This window comes from Aspergillus sclerotioniger (genome assembly GCF_003184525.1).
Source record: "Aspergillus sclerotioniger CBS 115572 chromosome Unknown BO94scaffold_44, whole genome shotgun sequence".
NCBI lineage: Eukaryota > Fungi > Ascomycota > Eurotiomycetes > Eurotiales > Aspergillaceae > Aspergillus > Aspergillus sclerotioniger.
Window position 1 is genome coordinate 122684 of NW_020291034.1, and position 23677 is coordinate 146360.

The window sequence follows — 23677 nt, forward strand, 5'->3', positions numbered from 1 at the left end:
GGGGTCCCCGACGGGACATTATTGTTTATTTTGTCTGTTGCTGCGTGTCGGGAAATGACAAATCCTTCTTTTAGCCTCTTTATCACTAACGGGCCAGATATGACATGCCTCCAAATAGTCCAATTAGATAACTCACGAGTTAGTCTACGTGGTTAGTATCCGTGACTCATCCCCTTCACTTAAAAGTCCCCGTCACTGTCAAGTGTCAATTAAGAATGATGATCGTCGTTGTCACGGACACTTTCCATCTCTTGGGAGAAAATAAACGTGGTCTCCATCCTCTGCCTCCTCCTGGACCAATATTCCCCGTCTAATCCTCCTTTACGGTGCCTATTTACGGTCCCATCCACTCGTCGATCAAACAGCCAGCCACCATGTGTCCCCATCCCACCTACCAAACCTCACCACACTCCTCTAGAACCCAAACGGAGCTACTCCCCCTGCTGAAATCCCACCTCCCTCACTCGCTGCCCCTGCTCCGTCGCATCCAACACGAGATCGCCCATCCCTCCCCCACCGCCGCCATCCTAACCACATTCCCGGGCCCAGCATCAGTGTCACCGTCAGCTCCAGCCGCAGCCTCATCTTCAGCCTCGCCAGGGGGTGAAACACGCCCTGCACTAGTCCATATTCCAGAATCAGAGCTAGTAGTTCCAGAACTAGCTCCTGTTCCAGGTCCCCGGGTCCCCGACCATGACGTCTCCCCCTGGCTAATAGCCTACGTCGATCTGTCGGCGGGCCGCGAGACCCAAATCGTGCTATATTCGAATCTGGAGCGCGCCTCATTCCATACCAACACCAACACCAACACCAAAAATTCCCCAGCCAACTCCACACCCATACCCATTCCCATATCCACCCTCTCCCAATCCACATCCCCATCCAAGGATCTCCTCCTCCCACTCCGCACCCAATTCCTCTCCCTCCTAAAATACATCAAAACCCACCTCCTCCCACCCTACCTCTCCACCATACCCTCTCCCCCCGCAAAAGATGACCACCAACTGGCTCCCCCTCCCCCGACGGCATTCCTAATCGGGAATCTGCACACGGGAATATTCTCCTCCCTCCTTAACCCCGGAACCAACTATCCCGACGCAGACCTACAAACCGGGTTCGTGGACGGCGTCAAGGTCCATCGATATGATCGTGCCCCGTACGTCAAGTACATAATTCCCCGGGAGAGGATATCTGCAAAGGGTACCGGCGAGGAGATGAACGGCTTCCACTTCGGAACCGGAAATGTAAAGCGCAGCGATCTAGGTCTAGTGCGGGCTAGAACAGTGATACCTAGATCGGAAGAGACGTTGGCAAAGTTGAGGAGTTGTGCTGTTTATCGCAACCTCCCCCTCAATCCTGATGAGGAAGACAAGCCAGTCGCATGGGCCTTCCTAGGCACTGATGGAAGTCTAGCCACGTTACATGTAGAAGAGGAAGTGAGGGGGTTGGGGCTGGCGGGGTTCGTGGGGAGAGAGGTCATGAGGAGGGGATTGAAGGACGAAGATGAAGATGAAGGCTGGGTACATGCTAATGTGGCGATGGAGAATCGGGCGAGTCGGAGAGTCATGGAGAAGTTGGGGGGTGAGGTGGGGTGGACGGTTACTTGGACGGTTTTGGAGGTTTGATTCTTTCCTATGGGATATATTATATATTATGGATAGGTGGTGGTATATAGTAGTATTTATAAGATACATAGATACTAGATACTTGTGCAGAAGATTCCTATACCTAGGCACGGATCCTACCCCTCGAAAACTCCTTAGGAGTATGCTAGCACACCCACCCTCACACTTATTCTAGGCCATTGTGTATATTTACTATTTACTAACTACTGGATTGCAACCTGTTATAGGTAGATGCCCATGTTATACCCAACGGTGCGTTTATGGCAATTCTAACAAGATGGGACATCTTGTACCTTCTACACCGACATCCATTAGGGATGTATTCTTGTTGGACTATGTGGTGGTGTCTTTGGCATATAATCCAGATGAGTCGCAACTAGTCAAGCTTGCTAGTCATATCAAGGCATTCAAATCATCCTTTGATTGAACATGGTCGTAAATTATCCTGACTCTGGTTAATGGAAGTCCCCGGTAGGATACTACTACTATATATATATAGTACCCCCAACCAAAAACAACCAAAAATTAATACTAATGTGTAAAAAAAATAGATGTAAGATATTATAAATTTAAGAAAATAGTCAAAACAACTAAGCATCAATATGCTACACATGAAATCACCTATCTATTTCTTGTCTTTGTTGTTGTTGTTGTTGTTGTTGTCATTAACCACCCCACCGCGGAACTCTCCCCGCCCTGAATCTCGGTGGTATGTCGGTGGGATCGTAAAATATCTCTCACTCTGCGTGTTCTTGTTCTTAGTCTCGCCATTGTCATTGTTCTTCTCTTTCTCTTTCTTGACTTTGACTTTCATCTTCACTCTCATCCTCTCACCATCACTAACTTCACCACCCAAAAACGGATCCTCATCTACCCTCTCAATCGTAGCCGCCAACACCGCTCCATCTCTCGTAATAATTGGATCCGAGGCCCCCGTTCGAGATTGATAATGACCTTCCCTATCCCCGATCCCGTAATGCAATCGTCGGTTAACGGGAATGTTGATTAGTTCTCGGGATGATTCGGCGGGGAGTTCGGCGCGTTGGCGGTAGAAGCCTGTGTCGCTGAGTTCGGCGGCGGTAGGGTTTAGGGGTTTGGATTTGGGGTTGCTTTTGTGGGGTTTGCGGGGTTTGTTGTTGGGGGTGTTTGGGGTGTGTGGTAGGGATGGGAATAGGGATTTGGGTGTTGATGTGGATGTGGATGTTGGGTGGGGAGTTCGGATGGGGGTTATGGTGATGGTGGAAGAGGTTGTGGTGTTTGGCATGCGGTTGTGGTTGTGGTTGTGGTTGTAAGTGTAGGTGTAGTGGTTGGATGGGAGGGGTTGGCGGGTGTGAGTTTGTATGGATAGAGGAGGATGGAGAGGAGGGGACCTTGTTGAGGTTGTTGTCCGTGGTGGTGTTTTAGGGGTGGGTTCTGATGGGGGCGAGGGTGAGGGTGAGGAGTTCCCTGGGGTCACGGTCAGTGGTTTCATTCTGATGGGAGAGGGGATGGTGGTGATGGTACCGGTATGGGTGACTGGTGATTCGGGTTTACTGTCAAAGCCACTACGCCAGCGTAACAGGGCAAAGTTTTGCTTCTCTCGTCGCTTTCGTGAGCGGTGGATGGAGCAGAGAATTAGTGTAATGAGGAGGAGTAGGGCTAATGCGCCGCCGATGATGCCTCCTATTAGGGCGCCAGTGATGACCGATGTGGGTTGGGGGGTGGATGTGGATGTGTTTGTGGACATCGGAGTGGTGGAGGTTGATTGTGTGGTCAAGGTAGACTGCGTAAAAGATATTGTAGATAGTGTCGTTGGAGTTGGAGTTGTGCTAGTCGTGGGTATGCTCGAGGTTGTCGTCTTCAGCACATCTGATGTAGTCATCGTGGTCTCGGATGATATGGGAGTAGAGGATGTGGAAGATGTGGTGATGCTGGTGGTGATGGGCTCTTGGACCAAGGTCGTCAAGGACGGATCAGTCTTCGTGGTGACTGTGACAGCGACGGTCGAGCTGCTACTGCTGCTGCCATCCGGACACACCCCCGTTGTACACGGATCGACCGAACAACAGCCAGTATAACCGCCCGTCAAACAGACATACCACAGCGTGTTAGCTGGGCAGGACCCATTCTGGCGGACGGAGAGCCGGGCCATGACAGCAGTTAGCGGACTGGTTGTAACGAGATAAAAGAGTGTATCGAACGAATGTCAATTATAAGCGAGCGAGATGGGGAGGATCGGACCCGATGTCGTCTTTTCTGCGGATGAAGGAAGCATCAGTCAGTGAATATCACCCATCCATGAGCGAAGCCACCAGGCGTGTTCTTTGTCTGCCATCCCGCAATGGGCAACTCAGAAGCCCTAATCGTCAAGCGTCCCAAACAAGGCCCCCAGATCCTCCCATGTGGCGAATCTGATGCGTCGGGCTTTATAGCACAACCCGGTTGAGGAGTTGTCTGTGTTTCCATACGTCGCACTGGTAATACCGGATTCTCTTGTTGGAAACCCTGTAGAACCCTATGATCAACATGAATCAGTCAGAGTGTCAAGCCCCGTTGTGACGTGACTTTCTTTGTCCACGGCCCGGGTCCAAAGATTCAGCCGATGACACGGCCATCCTTTGACGGTATCAGAAAAACAGGTAGCTATGGTCACAACACAAAAAAACTCCATTGTATGGGATGTAATAAACGGCTATAAAGAAATACACGTGAGTACACCAAACTCATCGCCTGGAAAGAAACCTGGATATACACATATGAACACACAAATAAACACGGTCGAATTTTCGTCACGCTCCTTTCTTCACCTCACCATGCATCGCGTCTAGTAGACACGCTTGAAGGGCGGCACCGACTTGCACTCGGCCTCGTCCAGGGTGTTGTGCTCAACGGCACGGTAGCCCAGGTCGACCTTGCCGTGGGGCTTCTTCTGCCAGGTGAGAGTGTGCTTCATCCAGTTCTCGTCGTCACGCTCGGGGTAGTCCTCGCGGGCGTGGGCACCACGGGACTCCTTGCGGTTGGCGGCGGCAATGGCGGTTTGGGAACTACTGCAGTTAGCCAACATCCAACATTAATATCACGTCACTCGCAGAGGGTACATACGCGCAGGTCAACAGGTTACGAAGCTCCAGGGTCTCAACAAGATCCGAGTTCCAGATCATGCTGCGGTCCTTGGTACCGACCTGGTCGTACAGGCCGTCGATGGCGGTGACCTTCTCAACACCCTCATCCAAACTCTGCTGGGTACGGAAGACGCTGACATCCGTCTGCATGGCCTTCTGCATGGCGCTGCGGATCTCGTTGGTCGACTTAAGACCATCGGCGGTACGGGCAAAGTCCAGGTCAGCAATCGACTGAGCACCAGCGTCGGAGCTCAGCTCCTTGTGGGGCTTGCCGGGGCTGGCGGTGTCACGGACACGGTGGGAGACGGCACGGCCGAAGACAACCAGATCCAGAAGGGAGTTGGCACCCAGGCGGTTGGCACCGTGGACGGACACACAGGCGGCCTCACCGCAAGCGTACAGACCGGGGACGACCTGGTCGTTGCCGTTCTCATCCTGGGTCAGGACCTCACCGGTGTACTTGGTGGGGATACCACCCATGTTGTAGTGGACGGTGGGCAGGACGGGGATGGGCTGCTTGGTGACGTCGACACCGGCGAAGATGGAGGCGGTCTCCGAGATACCGGGCAGACGCTCGTGCAGGAGCTCAGCGGGCAGGTGGCTCAGCTGGAGGTAGATGTGATCCTTCTCAGGACCGACACCACGGCCCTCACGGATTTCCAGGGTCATGGAACGAGACACAACGTCACGGGAGGCCAGATCCTTGGCGGTAGGGGCGTAACGCTCCATGAAACGCTCACCCTCGGAGTTCAGCAGGTAACCACCCTCACCACGGGAACCCTCGGTGATCAGGCAACCGGCACCGTAGATACCAGTGGGGTGGAACTGGACGAACTCCAGATCCTGGTTGGGGAGACCGGCACGGGCGACCATGGCCATACCGTCACCAGTGCAGGTGTGGGCAGAAGTGCAACTGAAGTAGGCACGTCCGTATCCACCGGTGGCCAGGACGGTGTGGTGGGCCTTGAAACGGTGGAGGGTACCGTCCTCCTGGTTGTAGGCGATGATACCGCGGCACTCGCCATTCTCCATCAGAAGGTCAAGGGCGAAGTATTCGATGAAGTAGTTGGTGTTGTGGCGGAGAGACTGTCCGTACAGGGTGTGGAGAAGGGCGTGGCCGGTACGGTCAGCGGCGGCGCAGCAACGGTAAGCCTGGCCACCCTTGCCGAACTCCTTGGACTGACCACCGAAAGCACGCTGGTAGATACGACCGTCCTCGGTACGGGAGAACGGGCAACCGTAGCCCTCCAGCTCACGAACACTGGCGGGGGCTTCTCTGGTCATGTAGTGGATGGCATCCTGGTCACCCAGCCAGTCAGAACCCTTCACGGTGTCGTACATGTGCCATCTCCAGTCGTCCTCGTGCATGCTGCAGTCGAAGCATTAGCGCTATTCTGAGGAATTGATCAGGGACAACTCACTTGCCAAGAGCGGCGTTGATACCACCCTGAGCGGCGACGGTGTGAGATCTCGTGGGAAAGAGCTTAGAAACACAGGCAGTGTTGAAGCCAGCTTCCGCCAGACCGAAAGCGGCACGCAGACCGGCACCTCCAGCACCGACGACGACGGCATCGTACTCGTGGTCCTGCAATTGAATTAGACGCCACCCTCCCGCAATAATAAGCTAGTCACAGCTTACAATGATGGGGTACTTCTGTGCGATGAAGCCTTCGGCTTGCTTGGCGCGCAGCGGGCCGTTGCCAAATATCCGGGCTAGCGGAGGGACGAGTTAGCAGAGGCGTGAAGGGGCAGTGTTGTGAGTCCAATGCGTACCAGCCGGGCGGGAAGAGGAGAAGAGACGTCTCTGGCCCACAGCGCGGGAAATCTGCGGAACACAACAAGTTAGTAAGGTCGTCGAGAGGAGGGGGGCAACGCGAGCCAGAATTCGGCATCACGGACAGACGTCGGATACTGACCTTCGATGCGGGAGCTAGGCTCCGCAAGCCCAGGGAGCTCATGATGACGGATCAAGAAGAAAGAAACACTTTCCTAATGAGTCCGGAGGAGGGGAGAGGTGGTAAAAACGGGATACCAGCAGCACAAGGACGGGGAGAGGAGAGGCGAGGTCAAGGCCGGTGGTGCTTGCGAGCTGCACTTTTGGATCGTCGGTTCTGGCGAAGAGAGCGAAGACCGGCTGACATAATCACCCTCTCACTTGCCGACGGGGAGGGCCGGGGCCGAAAGAGCCAATCAGCACCCGCGGAGTGGTAATCACCTCGGGCAGCCGGCAGCCTGTCATTGGCCGCGGTTGTGGAGGCACGTGGCCGGTCTTCTTTTAACCCGGCTGAGCGCGAAGAATTCCGGAGCAACACGGCCGGCCTGGGGACGGCGCTGATGGGGGGCTTACTGGGGTCGATCGGCTTACCTAGCAGCTCAGGGTTTCTTTAGAGGGGCCCCGGATATGCCTCGATCTGACATTTTGATGCCATTCACCGGGCTAGATAACCTATCCGACGATGCCGGGCCGGATCGCCTCCTTGCGGATGTAGGTAGGCATCCACTTATGACTTACAAGCTCCATGTCGTGAGACAAGCATTACTGTCATGTATAATAAACGATCCTATTATAGGCCCATCGTAGACTGTGAAACACCAAGTCAAGTATGATCATATACATCCATCCAGCCATGCAATTACCCCGCGGGTAACCGCGTCTAGTTATACTGCATGTACGTCGCTGTCGAGTTGAACTTCAGGTTGCCCTTGATGACCTTGTCCACCGCGGCCAAGAAGTCCTTCTCCGTGGCCACCTTCCGCCGCGCCCGAATGGCAAACATGCCCGCCTCTGTCGCAACACTGCGGAGCTCCGCTCCCGTAGCGTTCGGGCACAGTCGAGAGATCAGCTCCCAGCGGATGTCACGCTCCACCGACATACTCTTAGCGTGGATCCGGAGAATGTTGGCACGGCCCTCAACATCCGGAAGGGAGAACTCGATCTTACGGTCGATACGACCCGGACGCATCAGGGCAGGATCCAGAGTGGACGGTCGGTTGGTGGCGAACATGACTTTGATGTTACCACGGGCGTCGAATCCATCCAGCTGCGTAATCAACTCCAGCATGGTACGTTGAACTTCGTTATCACCACCCGCTCCGTCGTCGAAACGAGCACCGCCGACCGCGTCGATTTCGTCGAAGAAGATAATGCACGCCTTCTTTGTTCGGGCCATCTCGAAGAGCTCGCGGACCATCCGGGCACCCTCACCAACATACTTCTGCACCAGCTCGCTACCAATGACACGAATGAACGTGGCATCGGTTCGGTTGGCCACGGCTCGTGCACAAAGCGTCTTACCGGTACCGGGGGGTCCGTAGAGTAGCGCACCCTTTGGCGGGTCGATACCGAGGTTGACAAAACGTTCTGGTGACAGCAATGGCATCTCAACAACTTCTCGCAGCTTCTCGATCTGTTCCTTGCATCCTCCGACGTCACCGTACGTCACATCGGGCTTGTCCTCCACGGTCATCATCGTCACGCTGGGGTCGATCTTAGGAGGGAGAGGGAGCATAATCTGGTACTTATTGCGGTCGACACTGCCATCGGTTAGAGTAAACGCGACACGACAAGACTGCAGGAGCATACCCGACTCTCATGCCCTCCTCGATATCCGTAGGACTCACGCGCTCCCCTAGATTCACGACGAACTTGGCGATCTGCTTAACGTTGATGACATATTTGCTCTTCTCCGAGTCCTTCTCGTCTTGGATAATCTTTGTGCAACGAGCGACCTGCAGCGGTTGCTCCTCAGCCATGCGTTGCCGATCCGCAGCAACATCCCAGAGGTGTGGAGGCGCAAGACCGGTATCGGATTCCTAAGCAGCCAGTCAGCCGAATCCGGGACGCACGCGACGAACCTAGTACCTTGACGCCAATCTTCTCGTTTACACTCGCTTGTCTGTCCTTGATCTGCTTTTCGAGCTTCTTTAATGCCGTGGCGTAGGGAGCGGCGCCGTAGGTCTTGAGTACTTGGATGTCCCTGGTCCGAGTTAGCCATCCCAGATGGGGAACCATCCATCGTCCATGTCGGTAAGTACCCAGGGCAACCTACTCATCGGTGAGGGGAGTTATCTTCTTCTCTGGCTCTTCATCATCGGCGAAGTTCTTCTTGTACTTCTCCCAGTTCGCTCCCGTGGCGCTAGGCATGGTGATGGGATGGGATGTGGCGATACGGCAGGGAGTGGAAGGAGGAAGGGATCAAATCAGAGATAAGTTATATGTTCGTCGTGGAAGAAGAGAGAGATAAAACAGGCGTTGCAGAGACAGCACAGGGTGTGGGGGGGAGATGGAGCTTGAACGATGGAAGAGTGATGTGGTGAGCTCAGCTTGATGCGGTTCGAGCTGTTGACGCTAGTGGCCGCCAAGCCCAGCAGCAACACCGCCCAAAACGCAACACCGAAGAAATTCCCAGAGCCGCCTCCAGGTTCTGGATCCCCTCGCCCACCCACCTTACTCTATCTTCCCCGGTTTCATCCCATCTACGGTGTCCTATCGTAGTTACCTTCATCATGGCGACAACAGCCTCCCAGGGGGGCGCCGGCAACAATGCTTTCAAGGTGCGTCCATTTTGCGGAGCGAAATACGTGTGGGCCGTTTTCTGATAGACTGCAGGACAAGGAGAAGCCCATGGCGGTGCGTACGGCCAACATTTTGGCCGCTAGAGGTATGTCTCGATGCTGGGAGTGCTCGGGGACCAGATGCTAATTGCCAAACAGCCGTCGCCGATGCCATCAGAACAGTACGCTTGTCTCCATATCGACATGACAAATGAGGGGCTAACCACTATGCAGTCTTTGGGACCCAGGGGTATGGACAAGATGGTAGGAATAGTGTCGACCAATGTCGAGAACCGACGGCTAACGTAGTATCAGATCCAAACGCCCAAGGGAAATACCATTATCGTACGAATGCCACTACTCCGTTCACCTACACCCCCGCTAACCCCCGCAGACCAACGATGGAAACACCATGTTGAGGGATATGAGCGTCATGCACCCCGCGGCTAGGATGCTGGTCGATCTGAGTGCGGCTCAGGATGTTGAGGCTGGTGATGGTACCACGTCGGTCGTCGTGATTGCTGGAAGCCTGCTCGGTGCCGCGGAGCGCCTGCTCACCAAGGGCATCCATCCCACCGTCATTTCGGAGTCCTTCCAGAGAGCCGCCGCCGCTGCCGTCGAAATCCTTCACAACATGTCCCGCCCGATCAACCTGACGGACCGCTCCACCCTCCTCCAGGCGGCCTCCACCTCCCTTTCCTCGAAAATCGTGTCCCAGCACTCCAGCCTTCTCGGTCCGATGGCGGTGGATTCCGTGTTGAAGGTCGTCGACCCCAAGACCGCCGAGAACGTGGACCTCAGGAATATCCGTATAGTGAAGAAGGTCGGCGGAACAATCGAAGACAGTGAGATGGTTGATGGCCTGGTGCTGAACCAGCAGGTTATCAAGAGCAGCGGCGGCCCGACCCGTATTGAGAAGGCCCGGATAGGTCTGATTCAGTTCCAGCTCAGCCCGCCTAAGCCTGATGTACGCTTCTGGTCTCCTTGGGCACAGATATGAGATGCTAACAGTGACGCTACAGATGGAGAACCAGATCGTGGTTAACGACTACCGCCAGATGGACAAGATCCTCAAGGAAGAGCGCCAATACCTCCTTAACATGGTCAAGAAGATCCAGAAGACGAAGTGCAATGTCCTTCTCATCCAGAAGTCGATCCTCCGTGATGCCGTCAACGACCTTTCCCTCCACTTCCTGTCTCGTCTTAAGATCCTGGCCATTAAGGATATCGAGCGCGATGAGGTTGAGTTCCTGTGCAAGAGTCTGGGTTGCAAGCCCGTTGCCAACATCGACTCCTTCACCGAGGACAAGCTGGGTACCGCAGACCTGGTTGAGGAGGTCCAGCAATCCGGCGCTCGCTACGTGAAGGTCACCGGCATCAAGACCCCTGCTGCCGTCAACAACCAGACCGTGTCGATCGTCGCTCGTGGCGCTAACAACCTGATCCTGGACGAGGCGGAGCGTTCCCTTCACGATGCGCTCTGTGTCATCCGTTGTCTGGTGAAGAAGCGCGCCCTCATCGCCGGTGGTGGTGCTCCTGAAATCGAGATCGCCCATGCCCTTGCCATGCGCGCTCGTCAGCTCACCGGCACCGAGGCCATCTGCTGGAAGGCGTTTGCCGATGCCATGGAGGTCATCCCCACCACGCTGGCAGAGAACGCTGGTCTGAACTCGATCAAGGTGGTTACCGACCTGCGCCACCGCCACGCCCAGGGCCAGCACAACGCCGGAGTCAGCATTCGCAGCGGTGGCGTGAAGGACGACATCACCGAGGAGAACATCCTGCAGCCGCTTCTGGTCAGCACCAGCGCGATTGAGCTCGCTGCGGAGACAGTGAAGATGATCATGAGAATTGATGATATTGCTTTGTCGCGGTGATCGACGGCGCGTGGAATGGAAAAGTATGGCCAGGTGGTGTACTGTGATGAGTAATTTATCAATCATACCATATTTAAAGATAGATAAGTCTGGTGTATAATTGCACATAATCCTTAGCAACGTCGCCATCCTGCTCCGATCAATCGAATTGGTGAGAGCAATGTCCGATTGGCCGCCGCAGCAGGGGATGCTACACCAATCACTCCCTGCCACCTAACAGTGTCACCGTCCCTCATTCATGCCATAATTGTGTAACATGGCCAGAGGGGTCTATTGAAGTATCACTAAGGCACAGGTCCATGTGAAAAGTCTGTTATAAAAGGGGGTTCCATCCCCTTCTTCTCCTTCGATCTTCCACATCTCTCCATCCCCCATCTCCCATCTCTCACCTCCCATCTCTCATCTCATATCTCTCATCTCATCTCTCATTTTTCATCTCTCATTCTTACATCTCTCATCTCTATATCTTCCTAGGTTTTGATTATATCCATCCATAATGTATATATTCCCTACGTGTCTTATGTTCCCACTCTCTTCCCTATAACCTTGCCGGCTATCGACCGTCCAAGCAATTCTGTATATTGTCTACGATTCTTGTTTCCACGTCTTCTTCTACTCATGATTGCCCATGTAGTCCTGCGTCATGATATATATACCTCTCCTTTTCTACATCTACAGTTATCGAAGATCAGCAAGTCTCTCATTATGCATCACTATCTCGACGAACCTAACGTCCTACCGTCTACGCAACCTACGAAATGGTCATATGAACACAAGTTATGGCTCCATCTATCCAAGTGTCGGAATACGCCTACCATCATCTAGGGTACCATACCTACTGATCCCCATTTTATAAATACGACCACACAACCAAATCCAACCTATGATCCAATGATCCGACAATCAACATCTAGATACAACAACCTGGCATCAGAACGCATAAAACCTCGTAAGGGATAACAGCGACCTGGTCAATCTGTTCAGGCTCGGAATCTCACAGCTTATGTTAGTTTGCTCTGCCCCGTAACTGGAAGATGCTAACAACTCAGCGTAGGGCATCGAGTACAGGCCTTACCTCTCTTCGCAGTGCAGCCGAATATTGTGGCCTTTCAACAATCATACGGAAAACCTTCCACTTCAGCATGTACAAGATTGGAATGTACGTCTTCCTATCCTTCTCATCACAAGGATACCTCCCTGCTTATACTAATTGTAACCCAGGGACTATCGATACTAATGGCATATCCTCCGCCAGGAACGTGTTGTGGAGATACAGGCACATTCATCAACCGGAGTGGCCCATCGGTTGATCTCTCCATAGCCACAGTGATAACATTGATGGCCACGATGTACGAGGGAGCATCTGAGAGGAGTTTAGCGCGTTCAGTGTGGATGAGGCATTGTGGTAAGTTGGCTGCTTACCTATTGTATATCACACCCACTGACTTGAGCAGGTCCCCGAGCCATGGATAATGATCTCGGTTACTCATGGCTCCAACCATGAAGACAAGTTTTCAGCATGCCCCGTTATGTCATTGAACAGTGTGGTTGACTACGACATTACTCGACGCCCTTGATCATGACACAATCCAGCGACTTTCGAGATGAGTTCTTTAGAGATTGAACCATCCACCAAACTAACCGTGGTATGGGAGATCGAACTAGCATCCTCATACCCATGGAGCATCCGAGAACACTTCGAACACACGGTCCTCTGACAGCTAGCTTTCATCACAGGTTTGAGAAAGTAGACATTTCACACTTCTCACCTATGTGTCGTCTCTTCATTGCATCAATCGTTCAAAAGGCCCAAGCAGACGTGCATATGATTGCTGTCTTGCCGTTTTTGACAGCAGAACAGCCCTTCGATGCAGAAGGAATATGTTCTACATCATCCTGAACGCGCTGAAAGGAAATCATCCTACAAACAATGTCAAGTATGTGGATGGACCTCGTAAAACGGCTACCCACCAGCGCCTGTCAAGATACCTAACATGGGCATGGTGGTCCAAACGGGCGAACCGGTACTATGAAGCTCATCTGATTGGTGAGAACCAAGCAACACCCGGCTGGGGAATGACTGCTCCTAACGACCGATGATCAAAAGCCATGCGAGGCAGCGAATCATACATTTACAGTGGACTCACGACAAGAGACGGAAACGTGTACCTGGAGACCCGTGCCGCGTCAACTGCGGATGATTAGACGCGATGAGCCGAACCACCCGAGCAGAAGGAATGGAGGAGCTTTCGAACTCGTTCTCGACCCAGTCAGCTTGGCCTCTAAACCTGACTATTTCGTCATAAATTAACACACTGGGATCTATCATACACCTACGTCTCTCGCGCCCTAATGCCGGCACGCGCAAGTCTGCATGTCGATATGTCATGCGAACTCGTACTCAGCCAAACCGTCGTCACAACAACCTGCTATCGTACACACAGTCCAAGTAGTGTGGGAGACTGTAGAAATTGGCACAGGGGAAGTTCAACCGGCTCAGTTTTGAACAAGGGGCCGTATTCGCGGGTTGAGCCCATATTCGACAACGTACTTGAGGCGAGTGGAAAGTCACTACTCTCGGGACATGCATCCATTCCAGGGACAGGAAGATACACCCCTATTGATGATGTGGACCCGAAGCAGGCATCCTTAACCCTCCGCATGGACTCCGCGAAAAATTTGGATCGAGGGACGAAGGAGCGAATCGAGGGTCTCCTAACCGGCCTGTTCATGATTTCAAGCTGATGTTCTAGTGTAGGCGTGATTCCAGTGATGAATTCCGTATTTCAAGCTCGGAATTGCGCTTCGGGACATTATCATTTCCGTCTACTTGGTCCACATGACCTCCTGAACGAGTTGTTTAGGTATACGGTGATGAGAGCGAGACGGACTCTTTCTAGATGGATCACATTGACTTTCGAGCATGATCTTTGCGATAAGGTCTAGACACCGAGCAGCCTGGACTCGGGAAGGAATCGTGATCGACTCTAGCGCAAGAAAGGTGTTTCATCTGGAAATCGATCAAGCAAAAAGCGCAGGTGAGTAGTGACCAATCATCTTATATCAGAGATTCTCGGCTAATAATCTCATGAAGATACACCGTACATAAGGGGAAGCTGTTGATGCTCACTGATTCCAGACGAAGAGCGTGTGGCCTACATGCAGTCCCCAACACCAACGAAAACGGAAAATCAGTTCATCTACAGTCATGGCGCTGTACGGACCAACAAGCTAGCTCGCAAGTGTCAATGTATCCCCCAAATCAGGAATTGGGCCTACCACCCCGAGGGACTGGAATGACATTGGATGGAGTGACTGTGCCAGCTCCGATTCGCCCATCCGTTCAAAGAACCCAAGAGTGGTACTCGGAGCGCGGCTGCAAAGCAATCTGCCGAAACAACCGCTCAGTCGAGCTTGGACAAACACCTCTTCACAATCCCGGAGATAGACTGTATCGCCCCTACAAAGAAGGCATTAGCCTTAGGGTAGTATCAGCCGACTCAACGGAGCTCACGGTTGTGTTTTGGGTGCTTCCACCAGCATTACAACCAGCCCGTCCCTCTACCTCATCCCCAGGCCGCATTAGAAACCCCATGTCTATGAACCATTTGGTCAGTCCCGCGAAACCAAACAAGAGAATCACCATCGAACGTCTAAGCCTCCATGGAAGACAACGGATGTTCTTTCCAGGTGACTCAATACCATCAAAACTGCGGGCTAGCCAGAAGCGCAGTCGATGAGATTGAGACTGGGTAGGGTCTATATTGACTCTTCAGTCCGGAGCAAAAGCCACTTCTTGAAGGTGCTGGAAAGCACCTGTGGATATTGCCGAACACCTGGAGCTATACTACGACCGCCAGAAACGAGAACATCCTCAGCAAACTCTCGACTTTGGAGCAAGACCTGACAGTAGATCACCGAAACAATTGAGCTGGCCGAACAATCAGGGGGATAAATGCAAAGCAACCAGGCCATCACATATATACATGGATCAGAGGACACAGCTGATACAGACCCAACAAAGGGCCTCTCCTAACCCACTAAGCATCCGGATCACGCGCGTGCCCTAGTCTTGCGTGCTTGTGCACTTTCATAAACAGTTTACATTGCGAAACCGTAAGGCACACTGAGACGCCTGTGAACCTGCACAACGCCATGTGCAAAGTTCGGGAGGATCTCGTCTCGAAGATAAGATGTCAGAATCGGGACCATCTCAAGGTCGTGAAGATACGCGATACGACTCCGTGCCTGAAGGACGCTGTCCATGTCTGCATAGTTTTATGCGAGAATGGAAACAATGACGGCAACAACAAAACACCCATACCCATGCATATGCACAGTTCAATCCAAGCAACGGAACATATCTGCCAGACTACACTCCAGCTGATCTGACTAGGTGACTATCGAGGTCCACAGGAGCCATCAAAGGCAGATCATGAAATACTGGTTCACATTGCCTGCGGGCTGGTCGGAAAACACTCACCATCTAGTTAGCTAGCTTTGATGAGGACGCGCATTAGCAAGTATAATTTGTCGCTGTCCAACTTTGAGCTTAGATGGGACCTACTTTACTGGTACTACTCTTCACTCAGGTCATCGAAACAGTCACATCTTTATATACATTAGCCGGGCTACCCTGCCATACATCATCTTGGTGGCCTTAAAGGATAATTCAAGCCTGTTCCTCAACCTACAAGTCAAGCACTTCAACCCAGCTACAGATGGACGGACGAAGCCACCCTATCTAAGCAAGATTTATGACGGCCTCTACGAAACGGACTTCCAGTCACATCCATTTCTAATCACTGTAGCAAGACCGGATCACCTGTCATGTGCCGTGGCAGTGTGGCGGAGGAAACGTTCTGTTGCTTGTTGTATCACAGCCTGTTCATCAATCGGCTTACATGTGAAGCACAAAGTCAATGGATGAACCCATCTATTACCGGGAGGACATGCAAGTCCCTTTGGAGCAGGATAGAGGCCATCTCTATAGTGGAGATGGTTGGACGAAGGACAACTGGAGATTTTTTCTCGCCCACTTTATCCCATTCTTCGTCAACCCTTTCCTGAATTTCCTTATCAGGGTCAAGTTTCCATTTCGATACTGTGCAGTGCGCCGCTCACAGCACAGACCACACTGCTATGAAGGCGGGATGAGGATGGCCATGGAACGCGTCCAGGGCTACACGGCAATACCTAATTTGGGATATTGTGTTGACGATGCGGAACTCACTGTCTGACCATATGCAATGCGATGCGATGCGAGGGGCTGCCGAGCCTACTTATACATCTACCAAGCCAACCGGTAGAAGCACGTCTCGAGAGACGGTGGCAGACGCGGGACAAGCGCGTTCCACACAATGGCCCTATTGAATTCGATCTTATCCAATCTACTGGATCGTCAGCTCACAACCAGTGATTCCCTCTGACTATGCGATACCCCGGAACAAATTCTTAAGAAAGACAACACCGGCCATGGCACAATGTTCCCTCAATCAACTGTTCCTCTTATCATCATCATTGACATCTCCTCGAAGCTGACTCCGTGCGCTACCGCTCTTCTGTCACTCCTGACAGCCATTATCGGCATCCCTCTATTGTCTTCACCTGGACTCTTACTTTACTGTGGGCCAGAGCTAGCACTTAAACTCGAACCCTTCTTCTACGATCCCACCAACCGGTTAGCAATGCGAGCAACTCCCTCACTGCGGTTTAAAACTACATGCCTATACCTACCTACATACTCGGATAAAACCACTGATTCCAGTACCTTGTAAACAACAAGCCCTGTCAATCTAGCGATCGAACTGGACTTTGACAGGGTGGCTGGATCCGGTACTGTCCATTCACATTTTATCAAAATGGAACCAAACCGATACTACCAACAATGATTGTTGCTACGGTCCATGACGGTCGAAATAATACCTCCTCGCCATCCCCTCAGAAACCACGCACCAACTCGTGAACCGGTAAACCCGCTACCAGACATCTATATACCCCAACTTTGGTGAATCATCTCTAATCAAAACTGGACCACAGCCAAGCAGTCATCAACTGTTGTCTGTGCTGTGCCTGGTTTAAAATGTTAAACCTGAACCGAGTTACACGCTCCGTCCGTCCTCTCAGCAATTTCACTACCAATCCTAGGTGTACGCTTTACCCGGTGCCAGATGTATCCTTCGGGCCTTGTTACTACCTCAGTCCAAACCGATCAAGCATCCTTCTAAGCCAATTAATTTCTATCCGAACACAACCCAGACATGAATGTCATAGTCCGGGGCGAGTGGGTGGGTTTCCACTCAGCCTATGCGATACAACTTGCGACCAACCACTTCACCGCGGTTGCTCATCTGGAAATGAACCGCCCTGTTTCATCACGGGCTGCACTTTACATCACCAGAGTACACGATGGGATTCGGCCTAATCTGGTCTGGTTTCTACATCACGTTTACACAACTCACAGTAACCGGGTGGTGAACGTGCATGTCACAAACCTAACCAACCCTTCCTTATCTTCACCTCCTTATTCTACTCCATCATGACTTTCGGATATGCCTCAGCGTCTGTCCGATGGAAACGAGGCAGGGTGGGGGGTTGTGGCTTGTGACATAGGGGGATGATCTGTCTGCTCTGCTCCTTGCCATTACGAATCCATCAACGGGTCCCATCGCTGCAACCATCAGGGTACTTGCCTGCCAGTCTACATAGACCACAAATGGTTGTAGAAGAAACGTGTGACCCAAAAGGGTTTTGCTCCTGGTTTCAGGGAATCTGCCCCGATTACCCTGCCGATGGATCTCGTCTCTGCAACCATCAGAGAACTATCTATCGGCTACATACACCACAAATACAGCAGGTCGTGGAAATGTCTCTGGGGGCTAAACCTACCCTCCTCAATTTACTCCTTTGATTTTATCATGCCCCCCAGATACAACTCAGCACCTATCCAGATAAGTTGTATGCAAATGGAGGCACACATGGGGAATGACCCACCTTCTCTACTCTACCCTATATTCCTTCCCATCCCTATGAATCCACTGCATCAACGGATCCCATCGCTGCAACCATCACGGTTACCATCACGGTTACCACCACGGTTACCACCACGGTTACCATCACGGTTACCATCACGGTTACCATCACGGTTACCATCACGGTTACCATCACGGTTACCATCACGGTTTACCTATATACACTACAGATGACTGAGAGGAAGATATCGAACACAGCCCTACCCTTTCATATACTATTCTGCTCTGCTTCCATCTATCCAATCCGCTTCTTATTTTAAACTTCGCATACAAGTCTGCATCTATCGTCTATCTATATGCAATCCGTGGAGATGGAGGTATGGGTGTTGTGTGTTGCGATATCGGGGAATACGTTTCCGATGTATCTGTCTGTTCAGTGCATGTGTCTGGAAAATGGATGTCGTGAAGATTATGCCCTGCAAGCACCTATTTACTATTCACGGTATTTGTGATGGTGGTGGTTGTTGGTGTCACGGATTTGGGACATCATGTGGAGTGGAGTGGAGTGGAGGAGGGATGTTACCCGCTTTCTTCTACAGAGAAAGTATGATCGATCCATCGGTCGATCGGTCTCGGAAGGCAGGATTGTCCGGGTCGAGGTGGAGCGAGGTAAGGCATATATAAACATGCCGAGTTCTATAGCAATCTGGCTGGCTGGTTTCAAAGGAGGGGCTGGGCTGCTTCCTCCGCTAGATTGGACGATGACAGGCTTCACGAAATGCATGGAGTTCGAGAAGGGTGGAAGCGCAGAAGTGCAGGGAGGGAGGGGGTTTTGGATGGTGGGTGGAATGTTTGTCGGTCATTGTAGGCGCTGTTTGCCATTGTTATTGTACGATGGGGTAGGGTAGATTATTTTGGTTTGGGGATGTTGACAAGAGTATGTGAATATCATATTATATCATTACTAGCTACCAAGGGGTATAACACCAACTGAAACTAAACAAAACCAAACGCCATTCCCGATCAGATAAACATCCCCGAGGCTACCTACTTTTCCCCGCGTCACATCCAGGGCTTTACAAATGATCCAGGATTCAGATCAGACGGACAGCTGGCTGTGCATGCAATCCGTCTTCAAGAGAGGAGACATAAGAAACGTCAAACGAAGGCACTGCCAACTGACATACATATATCCCATTCACCATTATGGTCAGCAGCACATGTAAACAGCTAGATGCAAGTATATGTCAGTCATGCAATGATGCCCGATCCCGAGGGCCCTGATCCCCAGCGAAGTCGCTTCAGTCCGCCCTGGACCGCTTCTTGACCGCAACCCGCTGTGGCTCTGCCCGGGACGCCGCTGTCGCCCATCACGGATCCGATGCCTGTACCGTTAGCCTCCAGGCGGCCGACTTCACGGCCCAGTACGTATCCGGCGGAGAAGCTGATGGCTGAAAACAAGACGACGACTCCAGCGCTGATCACCCAGGTCATGACGGTAGGACTTGTGGCAGCGTCCGCAATGCTGGCGCGACGGGTCTTCTTTGCGGACGAGTGGCTGCGTTCTTTGGAAGGACTGGACCGCCGCTTGGCTCGAGGTGCCGAGGGGACGGTGCGCGGCGAGTATGCTGGAGTGGGTCCCAGCCGCGGGGCACGGGTGGGGTTCGTTTCCACCGTCCCTACTTCCTCGCACACTTCCTCTCCCATTGCAACCGACTCGGATACTAGTCGGAAAGACGCTGGGTGGCCCCGTGATGGACCGGGCTGCGATGGTGGAGGATCAGATTTTGGCAGACCTCGAGCTGCAGCGGCACAGGAGAGCAATGTGGACAGACTGGCACGCAGCGCGGCATCGTGATCGGCATGGTGTGATGGCGAGATCATGTTGAAAGGACTGTGTTGTTGGGAAGATCGCCGGGCAGAGCGTATGCTAGCTTGAGAGTTGCGTCGGATCGCCGTCCGACGGCTGGAGTTGGACACCTCACTGGGCTGAGGACGGTGTCTATCAGTTGGCCTGGTCCAGGAGGGGTTCTGGGATGCAGGTGGATGGGAGAAGACGTTGGGTTGAGGGACAAAGGGAGCCGAGTTCCTGCGCATTCCTAACGCAGTCGAGTTGTCGTCATCATCCTCGTCGCTCGACGCATCGTCCGAGGGAGATGAAGATGGACCCGGCCCCGGCAAGAAAGGGGTTCCCATGGGTTGACGGACCATGTCCTCGTTCGAACTGCTGAGAATGTGGTCTGACTCGCTCTCGCTCTCCTCGTATTCATCCTGACTACTGCTTTGTTCGCGGGACGAGTAGTCGGCCTGGGCGGTGGTGACTGCAGCCAACCGTTGCAGACGGCGTCGTCGGCTACGATGGTACTGATCGGCTTCGTGCTGCTGGACGCGGAGGCCCGTGGTAATGATATCGTCGTTGGTACTAGCAGAAGACAGAGAGGAAGACGAGGGCTGGGAGGAGACCTCGATCCAGGAATCTATATAATAACGTAGTGAGTACATGGTGATACAAGCGAGGATTTCAAGGGGAACTGGAGTGCATGCAGATCGGATCGAACTGCAGGCGTAGGGCAGATATCTGGAGAAACCAGGATGACGCACCTTCGGATCTCGTGGGCGCAGCAGCAGCAGGCGACCGGGACTGCTGAAGAGTGGAAGCATCGCGCGGCGGCTGATGGGCGTCTCGCGTCAGTCGCCCGACCGCGCGAGGGTCGTCGTGCACCTGACCCAGGAGGTCATAGTGGGTGGGTTGCATGATGGATGAAGAGATGAATAGGAGAGGAAGCGATGGAGACGAGGGAAAGTGGAGGAGAAATAGAAAAGCAAAGCAGCCAGGCGAGTCAGTCAATGCTCAGGCCACGGGGATTCCAGGCGGACCGTCCAGCGAGGCGCAGAGCGGTCAGCCAGAAGAAGGGCGGAAGGGCGGGGTTTGTATACTGCAAGTCAAGTGGAGGGAGGGGATTATTGGGTTGGATCAGGTGCTGATTATCTTATCAGTCCTGGGAACAAGCAGAGTTTCAAGACAACTCGAGGGGCAAGTTCCACCAAGATCCCCCAACGTAACCTGGAAGAACAAGTGTTGCTCTGGCCAGAGAAACAGGAGAATCCAGAAGAAACCCGGACCAGCACAACAATAAGAGCAGCAGAGGGAATGGCGCCGAAGAAAGGAAGGGGGAGCACGAGGGCTGGTCCATCATCCGACAGGTGACTTGTTCCCGCCGGATGCCACCGCTGATAGGCAGGCAGTCTGCACCCGCAGCAGATCAGGCCGATCCGTGCCACGAGCACCAACAAAGAATCCCCCAGCCCGCCAAGCATCCATTGAATCATCATCATCCACATTCTGCACGAAATCATCTCACTCTGGTCATAGCCATTCATTAATTGGTGCTACCTAGATAATGCAAAGAACTTTTGGGGTACCAGAAACAGTTAATAATAACACAACCCCAATCCAAAAAACCCATGCCCAAAACGTGTCATAAAAGCAACAGTCTAGTAATCTTACACGCCCACTTAGAAGGTAACCTTGGTGCCCTTGTACTCGGGGATACCACCACGGGCCTTGTTGGGGGCACCGCCACCGCGGCCACCGAAGCCACCACGGCCACGGCCACCACGGTCACCACCGCGTCCACGACCACCGAAGCCACCACGGCCGCGACCACCACGGTCACCACCGCCGTTGTTGGCACGGGGAGTGCTGAAGTCCAGACGAACGGGGCGGCCCTCCAGCTCAGCGCCGTTGAGCTCGCTGTAGGCGGCACGGGCCTCGTCAACAGACGAGTACTGGACGTAACCGAAACCCTTGGGGCGGCCCGACTCGGGGTCGGTGGGGAGACGGATGCCGAGAATGCTTCCCTTAGCACCGAACAGCTCGTGGAGAGAGTCCTCGTTGGCACCGAAGGCAATGTTGCCGACGAAGAGGGTGTCACTCTCGGGGCTGGCCTGGTCACCGAAGGAACGAGCACGGTTGTTGGCACGGTCCTTGAAGCCACCACCCTGCTGGTCACGGTTGGCGGGGCGGCCAGTGGCGTAGTCGAGGTTGATGGTACGTCCATCAATCTCGGTGTCCTTCTTACCCTCGAAGGCCTTGGCGGCATCGACGGCGTTGGCGAACTCAACGTAACCGAATCTAGAGAGGTCAATATGGATCAACAAATCGTGTAGGAAGACAAAACTCACCCGCGAGAGCGGCCAGTGTCACGCTCAGTCATGATACGCACACCAGTGAGCTCACCGAAGCCCTCGAACTCCTGGGTGAGCCAGGCCTCATCGACGTTCCAGGACAGGTTGCCGACGAAGAGGTTGGCGGAAGCACCGGCAGCGGGCTCCTCGGTCTTGGACTTCTTGGGGGTGGCGGAAGACTCATCCTCAGCCTTGCGCTTCTTGGAGTTCTTGGGCTCCTCGCTCTCCTCAGAGTCGGAGTCAGAGTCGGAGTCAGAGTCGGAAGAGTCAGAGTCGGAAGATTCCTGGGACAATTAGCATCAGGTTATTGATCGATGATAGTCAAAGCATACCTTCTCAGCCTTCTTCTCCTTGGTCTCCTCCTCGCTCTCGGAGTCAGAGTCGGAGTCAGAGTCAGAGCTCTCGCTGGACTCCTTGGCGGCCTTCTTGGGGGCCTCCTCCTCAGACTCGGAGTCAGACTCAGACTCAGAGTCGGAAGAAGACTCGGCCTTCTTGGTCTCCTTCTTAACGGACTTCTCCTCCTCAGACTCGGACTCGGACTCAGAAGACTCAGAGTCGCTGGACTCCTTCTTAGCGGCCTTCTTGGGCTCAGCCTTGGCCTTCTTGGCAGGCTTCTCCTCCTCGCTCTCGCTCTCGCTGCTGGAGGCATCGTTCATCTCCTCATCGCTGTCAGAGCCGGACTCAGACTCGGACTCGGAAGAGGTCTCCTCCTTCTTGCCCTTCTTCTCAGCCTTCTTGGCGGGCTTCTCATCCTCACTCTCGCTGCTGGAGCTGGAGTCAGAGTCCATCTCCTCATCGCTGTCGGACTCGGACTCGGACGAGCTAGGGGTAGGAGCCTTCTTCTTCTTCTTGTCCTTCTTCTCCTTGGAGGCGACCTCACGAGCAATCTGCTTGCTCTTGGCCTTGGGGGACTGGGAAGCCTTGCTCACACCGGCATCCTTGACCTTGCTCAGGGCCTTGTCAACCGGCTTCTCAGAGCCCTTCTTGGAAACGGACTTGGTCTTCGACATTTTGTTCTGACGGAAGGAAGTATAATATGTTAGTCAAAATAACCATCAAGGTAAGAAGGTATCAGTAAGGGAAAGGAGGGACCAACCAAGTAAACTGCAAACTAAGTGGTTGGTACAAAGAAAAGCTTGGAATGTGCGGCAGATCTTATAATCCCACAATCACCCGATTTGTAATGAGAATAGACGAATACCCACAGGTAACCCACAACGACAGTGTTCAAGCCCACACGAGACGACAGGGAAATATGCTACCGTCTATGATATGAAACCCACGAGAGTATCCCACAGATCCCACAGAATAGTAGTATGCTACAGCCCACAGCCCTCAAGGTAAAAAGCCCACAGGATGTC

The 23677-nt window shown here is 53.1% G+C and overlaps 10 protein-coding genes across 10 annotated transcripts; 5 read left to right on the forward strand and 5 right to left on the reverse strand.

Annotated features, from left to right (window-relative positions):
- Positions 1 to 173: 173 nt before the first annotated feature.
- BO94DRAFT_527696 (uncharacterized protein) lies at positions 174 to 1625 on the forward strand (the record flags this gene model as incomplete). The annotated part of the gene is made up of 2 exons (XM_025610397.1): positions 174 to 554; positions 645 to 1625. Exons 1-2 carry the CDS (start codon positions 375 to 377, stop codon positions 1623 to 1625), a joined length of 1161 nt encoding a protein of 386 aa, XP_025462205.1. The 5' UTR covers positions 174 to 374.
- A 618-nt stretch (positions 1626 to 2243) lies between these two features.
- On the reverse strand, positions 2244 to 3888 carry BO94DRAFT_540220 (uncharacterized protein). The gene is made up of 2 exons (XM_025612868.1): positions 3129 to 3888; positions 2244 to 3071 (listed from the first exon to the last, which is right to left on the reverse strand). The coding sequence occupies exons 1-2, from the start codon at positions 3754 to 3756 to the stop codon at positions 2251 to 2253; spliced, it is 1449 nt and encodes a 482-aa protein (XP_025462206.1). The 5' UTR covers positions 3757 to 3888; the 3' UTR covers positions 2244 to 2250.
- Positions 3889 to 4253: 365 nt separating this feature from the next.
- Positions 4254 to 6815, reverse strand: BO94DRAFT_540221 (succinate dehydrogenase [ubiquinone] flavoprotein subunit). The gene is made up of 6 exons (XM_025612869.1): positions 6643 to 6815; positions 6500 to 6551; positions 6366 to 6439; positions 6148 to 6311; positions 4707 to 6095; positions 4254 to 4648 (listed from the first exon to the last, which is right to left on the reverse strand). The coding sequence occupies exons 1-6, from the start codon at positions 6682 to 6684 to the stop codon at positions 4429 to 4431; spliced, it is 1941 nt and encodes a 646-aa protein (XP_025462207.1). The 5' UTR covers positions 6685 to 6815; the 3' UTR covers positions 4254 to 4428.
- Positions 6816 to 7255: 440 nt separating this feature from the next.
- Positions 7256 to 9025, reverse strand: rpt1 (proteasome regulatory particle base subunit RPT1). The gene is made up of 4 exons (XM_025617502.1): positions 8776 to 9025; positions 8589 to 8703; positions 8310 to 8539; positions 7256 to 8260 (listed from the first exon to the last, which is right to left on the reverse strand). The coding sequence occupies exons 1-4, from the start codon at positions 8868 to 8870 to the stop codon at positions 7381 to 7383; spliced, it is 1320 nt and encodes a 439-aa protein (XP_025462208.1). The 5' UTR covers positions 8871 to 9025; the 3' UTR covers positions 7256 to 7380.
- Positions 9026 to 9136: 111 nt separating this feature from the next.
- Positions 9137 to 11343, forward strand: BO94DRAFT_540223 (chaperonin-containing T-complex subunit CCT4). Its single transcript, XM_025612870.1, has 7 exons — positions 9137 to 9280; positions 9336 to 9387; positions 9440 to 9462; positions 9515 to 9544; positions 9596 to 9625; positions 9675 to 10247; positions 10303 to 11343. Exons 1-7 carry the CDS (start codon positions 9233 to 9235, stop codon positions 11155 to 11157), a joined length of 1611 nt encoding a protein of 536 aa, XP_025462209.1. The 5' UTR covers positions 9137 to 9232; the 3' UTR covers positions 11158 to 11343.
- Positions 11344 to 14063: 2720 nt separating this feature from the next.
- On the forward strand, positions 14064 to 15105 carry BO94DRAFT_301414 (uncharacterized protein). The gene is made up of 2 exons (XM_025606749.1): positions 14064 to 14195; positions 14252 to 15105. Exon 2 carries the CDS (start codon positions 14280 to 14282, stop codon positions 14895 to 14897), a length of 618 nt encoding a protein of 205 aa, XP_025462210.1. The 5' UTR covers positions 14064 to 14195; positions 14252 to 14279; the 3' UTR covers positions 14898 to 15105.
- Positions 15106 to 16519: 1414 nt separating this feature from the next.
- Positions 16520 to 17087, forward strand: BO94DRAFT_301417 (uncharacterized protein). Its single transcript, XM_025606750.1, has one exon. It carries the CDS (start codon positions 16641 to 16643, stop codon positions 16932 to 16934), a length of 294 nt encoding a protein of 97 aa, XP_025462211.1. The 5' UTR covers positions 16520 to 16640; the 3' UTR covers positions 16935 to 17087.
- A 677-nt stretch (positions 17088 to 17764) lies between these two features.
- BO94DRAFT_301532 (uncharacterized protein) lies at positions 17765 to 18519 on the forward strand. The gene has a single exon (XM_025606751.1). The coding sequence runs from the start codon at positions 17949 to 17951 to the stop codon at positions 18360 to 18362; it is 414 nt and encodes a 137-aa protein (XP_025462212.1). The 5' UTR covers positions 17765 to 17948; the 3' UTR covers positions 18363 to 18519.
- An 860-nt stretch (positions 18520 to 19379) lies between these two features.
- Positions 19380 to 20883, reverse strand: BO94DRAFT_527709 (uncharacterized protein; the record flags this gene model as incomplete). Its single annotated transcript, XM_025610398.1, has 2 exons — positions 19380 to 20550; positions 20717 to 20883. The coding sequence occupies 2 exons, from the start codon at positions 20881 to 20883 to the stop codon at positions 19380 to 19382; spliced, it is 1338 nt and encodes a 445-aa protein (XP_025462213.1).
- Positions 20884 to 21644: 761 nt separating this feature from the next.
- On the reverse strand, positions 21645 to 23326 carry BO94DRAFT_551045 (putative nucleolin protein Nsr1; the record flags this gene model as incomplete). The annotated part of the gene is made up of 3 exons (XM_025613521.1): positions 21645 to 22263; positions 22314 to 22600; positions 22649 to 23326. 3 exons carry the CDS (start codon positions 23324 to 23326, stop codon positions 21645 to 21647), a joined length of 1584 nt encoding a protein of 527 aa, XP_025462214.1.
- Between the last annotated feature and the right edge of the window lie 351 nt (positions 23327 to 23677).